The 6,030-nt window shown below is 35.5% G+C and overlaps 1 protein-coding gene across 1 annotated transcript in view; it reads left to right on the forward strand.

The window, feature by feature from the left end:
- Window positions 1-5,675, forward strand: part of OLA1 (Obg like ATPase 1) — a 101,247-nt gene extending 95,572 nt beyond the window's left edge. The window contains exons 10-11 of the mRNA XM_030487939.1: window positions 987-1,109; window positions 5,150-5,675. Of these exons, the coding sequence (XP_030343799.1) occupies window positions 987-1,109; window positions 5,150-5,251 (225 nt within the window). The 3' untranslated portion in view covers window positions 5,252-5,675. The remainder of the gene's footprint in view (window positions 1-986; window positions 1,110-5,149) is intronic.
- The last annotated feature ends 355 nt before the right edge of the window (window positions 5,676-6,030 follow it).

The raw sequence follows: 6,030 nt of genomic DNA on the forward strand, positions 1-6,030 counted from the left end.
AAGCAGAAGTTCTGTTGTTCTGATTCTTGCCATAGTTTTTAAAAGCACATTCTGAAACTCCGGTGTTTTCAGTAGGAGAAATGCTTGCTCTTTATTAGAAAATTTGAAAGCTGGTTTATCTTAAGACTGATTTTAAGTATCTTTGATTTAATGTGCAAAGATATTTAGTCAGGTAAGCATCAGTGAGTAGCCATATTAACCCAATACATCTTTTATTGTAAAAACTGTGCTTTACAGTGTCAGACTCCTTAGCACTTTAACATGCTTTATTAAGCAGCCTTTAGGTCACCATTATTTCTCAAATTTCTCTCCATGGTTGTATGTGCACAGAATGTATGTCCTTGTAATTTAAAGCATGCAGTTATAATGCATTCTCCTCTATTGCATAAACTTAAATTATCTTATAATAGTTGCCAGTGATTTTTAATTTTTCGTGATTCGGTTGTTGACATTTTGGTAAAAATAGTCATTTTGTTCTATATTAGACTTACTAAAATTATTCTGAAATAAAAATAAGCTGATATGAAGGGCTTGAGATCCATAAATCATTTTTGATTACCAATGTGGTTTGCCAGTGAATGTTATCATTTAATTGAAATTATTTGGACGTAAGTAAAGGACTTGAGTAATTCAGATTTTTAAGTTATTTAAAAATCTTTATTTTCCTCACTTTCTGTGTGGAGAGGTAGGGATCGAAGTGAATCTCACAGCAAAACACAATCATAGCTTCTAAAATCAATACTGCTGTTGATACCTATTAGGAAAAACAAAGCTGCCCTTCTTTAATACCAGTTGGTTTATCTGAGATGAAGGCATCTATCTGTATGTCCCAATATGAAGGATTACCCAGCTGTATGCGTGGCATTTTAACTGATAGGAAACAAAGTTTCAGCAGATCCTGAAAGCCTATCAAAAAGGAGAAACCTCTTTCCTGCAGTCAGTCTTCTTAAATGCAATTAATTTTCTTCTGGTCTTTCCTTTGACAGAAAGGGACGAAGGCTCCTCAGGCAGCAGGGAAGATTCACACAGATTTTGAAAAGGGATTCATTATGGCTGAAGTAATGAAATATGAAGATTTTAAAGAAGGAGGTTCAGAAGCTGCTGTCAAGGTGAGCTCCCCATCTTTTTCTTCTCCCTTCCTCCATATGTGCCATTTTTCCATTTCAAGTCTATTTTTTACTAGGAAGAAGTTCTTGATGCTAAGCGAATCTTAGCAGTTGCCTCTAGCAATAGACCAAAATCTATTTTCATCTTTTGCTTAAGAAAGAGTTCAGATGCACCAACTTACTGAATAGGAATGCAACTATTCCAGTATTCAAGATATGGCAGTTTATGGACTAAATATTGCCAATAAGATCAAATGCTGTGTTAAATTTTTTTGCTCTGTTTACATGTTAGTGTTCAGAATTTAGTAAGCTTTAAAATTGACTTGATTTTTAAAAATCAAATTTTTAACATGAGCTATCAGATTTTCAAATCACCTCTAAAAAGGAAATGCAAGAACCAGAAAATCTGTTTCTTCAGAAACTGATCTCTGTCATCTTGTTTTGGGTTTGCAGTGAAAGTATTGTAAATGTCAGGTGCAAATGATTAATACAATATTATATTATAAAAATATACCTTCCCCCCCCAGGGTTACTAGATTGCACTCCTAGGCTCCGATAGGCATAATTAGAATCTTAAAACTTACCTTTTCAGTATTTAATTCAATTGCCCTTTGATGTCTTATTCAAAAATGCCATGCCTTGCTTTGATTATTCAGGGTGCCAGTAATAGCTGTATGTAGGCCACAAAAATATATTACAGTAGGTGAAGTTTCCTAACTACTATTTACTGAATAGACAGTGCAGATATTTAATGAAAAACTTTTTTCTTGAGCTCATGCTTCTTTGTAGTGACACTTCTATTAAGAAGAATTTTATCTGCTTTCTCAACACTAGAGGGCAGAGACTGATTGGGTGCCCAAAGTTGTGCCCTTCTTACAGCTGACAAATTACAGCTGATTTGAAGTTACTAAATATGAAATGAACTTGTACATGGCAAATAAATGTTGTAAGAAAAACTGTTCTTCTCTGCATTGCTATGACATTATTTCCACCGTCTTTAAGCAGAGAAACCTGCCTTTATTTCATACACATTTGATTTCTCATTTAGCATTTTTGATATTTTAAGATTTGTATTTTATAAAATTGCAATTACAAAGCATATTAGTTTGATTTAATCAATTGCGGTATTTGAAGGTTCCTACACACTATGATGTGTTAAAGAATGTAAAAGATTCAGCTTTATTGTTTGCTATTTGATAGCTTGAAAGGTATGCAAAACTGTGGTTTCAAATTCAGCTTATTCTCAGTGGTATCACTAAGGAAGATCATACTGAGCAGCGGGACTTTAATAGGTTTGTTTGAACCCCAGGAAGTGAGGGGAAAAAAATCCCAGTATAATTGGTTCATTGCAGCATGTGAACTGCCTTATGAAAAGGGAAGTAGAGTTGTAGTTGTAAAGTGAAACCACAGCTATAAATAAATCTAATATTCTGCAGTCAGAGACCACTTTATATAACCAAGGTTCAAATTTTGCCAGCAACAGTTTTTGATGCTCAAATCTGAGTGTTTTCCCTGAGAAGCTGTATCAGTTAATACCTATTAAATTAATCTGTTTTGCGTGTATATTTTATTTGCTTTTCACAATGTGAGATTCTAAACATCAAGCTTCCATGTTCAAATGATATTTAATGGTTAATATTTTATTGTTTTGAAGTATCTGCAAAGGAAGCATATTTGAATTTGTTACTCAGTTTTTAAATCAAGGTTAGAAAAAACCCTTGCTCTTAGAAAAATGTGTTATATTACTCTAGTTTTTTCTAATTTGCATTTAATACAATGTTTCATGCCATACACAATACTAATTACTTTTATATTGCTGGTAAATTTCAAAATTAAATTTGGGAGCTTTCAGGAGTCAACTGAAATAACAGTGGTAATGGGAGTCGCTTGCTTTGTATGTTATCAAGTTGATCGATTTTTAAGTTTGATTTTGTGTGTGTTTAACACCAGTACAGCATAACTAATTTAATGCCAGTGCTGTGAACTATACACTGAATAGCTCTGTGTGGGCTTTGTAGTCTACAGGGATATCACATTATTAGCAATCATATCTGCTTAGGCAAAGCTGGCTTCTACAGATGGCTGCTTTCAAGTGCAAATGAACTGGTTAGACGTGTCTTGTTTAATACATACTCAAGATTCACAAATGGGTATTGATTTTTTCAACCAGTGTTTCTGATAGCAATGGAAATGGATTAAATGGTCTCCAGAGAATTTAAAGGAACACTGTCACTTTTAATTAACTGTAAACTGGTGACAAAAATACATAAACTTGCATTAGTGTGTCAAAATGTATTTAATTAAAGAAGTCTGTGCCATTTTGACCACGTGCAAAAGTGTGCTAAAAAAATGCACATTGTTACTTTGTGGAGGTCAGTTTTTTCTACAAATATTTCCAAGTAATAAGTGTATTCGACTGTAAAATGTCTCTGTACCTGTGCCTGCAGCTTACGCCTGCTGATGATTTTTACAGCACCGTTTTATTAGTGTTTATGCCATCAATTAGTCTAATTACTCTTGACTTTGAGCATTATTAGGATCTTCAAAGGAAAGATCTACTAAGTCTACTTGAAAGTAAAGCTTTCATAGTTTAAACAGGTTTCCGGGGGGGGGGGGGGGGTGTGGAATATAAAAACATTTGCAATTTACTGGTTATTATTTACCAATAGTGTCATATCAGGTAATATCAATTACTATTGCACTATGTATTTATTGTCAAGGCTATTTTATCTGCAATTTTCTGTAGGCTGGCATCACTGGTGATGACATTTAGATAAGGAATGACACCAACAAGGTTATCGAGCCTCTAAATTTCTAGACAGCAATATGGGGAAATACGTTGCTTTACAGAGCAGGTTTTGTGAAAGAAAGGTGTCTAAGTTAACTATGTACCATTAATCTGATCTGTTCTACTGCAACTAAGGTCATTAGTTAACAGCTTTCTTGTAATGGGATCTTAGCATGCCACCACTGTGATAGTGTCATTGAGAATAATGGCACAGTGAGGTCTTGCATGGAAGCACTTTCTCCTGCAAGAGGAAACTTCAAAACAGGAATCGTTATTGAACTAAAGCAGAAGCTCTCAACTTTTCCATATTGTAGATCACTTTTCAAGATAAATGCTTCTGCAGACCACCTCCCGCCCAGTCTGTCAGTCCGAATGCTGCAGCTTCTCTGTAGCCTCTGTAGTACTAGGTTTAATTACGATGAGATAACGACAGAAAAATATGATAATAAATTCTAATGCGGAGAATACTGATATTTAATAGCTTCCTTGCCTATTTTCTGCTCTCAAGTATAGCATTTTCATAACGAATTTCCTTTTCATGTCTTTGGTCTATATGCCTTCTCCTGTATCCTGGTTTCACAGCCTATCTGCTCTTATATCTGTCCTTCTGAAGCAAATTTCTTCTAAAGGATGTCTCTGACAGAAAAACTGAGCCTGTGTTTTGTGCTCCTCAGTCCTTCATTGTCTGGGCACAAGCAGATGAGAGCCCCACTTGAAGCGCAAGACATGTACGGTTGTGACTTCTGCGTAGCGTTCCCATCTTTCGTTTTGACAGCGCTCACATGTCCAGCCGCTCAGAAGTAGTTCATATACCAGTTTGACAGCCATGCAGCCATGATGCAGACTGCTGCCAATCGCCCTTTCCAGCAAAACTGTTGTAGATTGCTGCTGCCAGTGTTTGCCATCTGCAGGTTTTTTAGATGAAGAAAAACCCGAAAGCTTGGGGGTAGGGAGGGAAGAAAAGAGTTTTAGTGTCCTTTATCTTAAGACTTGCCAAGGTTTACAGATTTGCCACTATATATTGCAGATGGCATTTAAGCATCACCAATTAAGTGGGGGTTAAATTATTTTTGTTTGTATTTTATATGTATGTAAAACCAAATTATGTGAAACCGAGGAGTATTGTGGCTGTCAAAATCTGAAGCTGAAGTAGTACCATTTCTGTACCAAAATGTATTTAAATAATTACAATTCAAAAATACTATAAAATGTCTAATGAAATAACCCATTTTCCTTTTGTCTGTTCTGTTTACAGGCTGCTGGAAAATACAGACAACAAGGCAGAAATTACATAGTGGAGGATGGAGATATTATCTTCTTTAAATTTAATACACCTCAACAACCCAAGAAGAAATGAATGTCAGATGTTGTTCATTGCTCAGAAACAAACTGTGTTGCTTCAAAAAGCATATAAATTTTTATTTAGGATGGAATATCTGGAAACAAAAAGCATAACAGTTTCTACCTAGGGAACCTCCCCTCCCCCCAGTGAAATTATTCTTGTTTGTTTTGAATTAAAATATGGCACCCCCAGCGAACATGCAAGTTCACTAAATGTGAACAGCTTTGCATTTCAAACGATTAAGACCCTACTCCAAATTGTAGAAGCTTTTCAGGAACCATATTACTCTCATGATACTTCATTAATCTCCATCATGTATGCCAAGCCTGACACGTTTGACAGTGAGGACAATGTGGCTTGCTCCTTTTTGAATCTACAGATAATGCATGTTTTACAGTACTCCAGATGTCTACACTCAATAAAACATTTGACAAAACCAGCCTTGGTGTGTTTGGGGATGTCTGTATTGACTGACTGTGGTGTGCTGAATGCGATACGGCACCTGGTGGATGCTGATTACAGCATTTTAAGACGTGTATGATACAGTAACTGGCAGTGTGGGGCAGCTGCAATTGTGTCTCGAAAGTGAGTCTTTCATGGGAATCAGAAGATTAGGATGCCAGTGATTTGTCTCAAAAAAGTTAATGAATTTGTAGATGGACATTCACTGAAAGATGATAGTAACGATAATAAGAACGATGCAGCATAAATGATTTTCACTGGAGAGAGGAAATACATGTAGAAGAATCATTTTATCTTTGAGACTGAAGCTTTTTTGTTCAAATAATTTTGAA

This window comes from Strigops habroptila, chromosome 5 (genome assembly GCF_004027225.2).
Source record: "Strigops habroptila isolate Jane chromosome 5, bStrHab1.2.pri, whole genome shotgun sequence".
NCBI classification, from domain to species: domain Eukaryota; kingdom Metazoa; phylum Chordata; class Aves; order Psittaciformes; family Psittacidae; genus Strigops; species Strigops habroptila.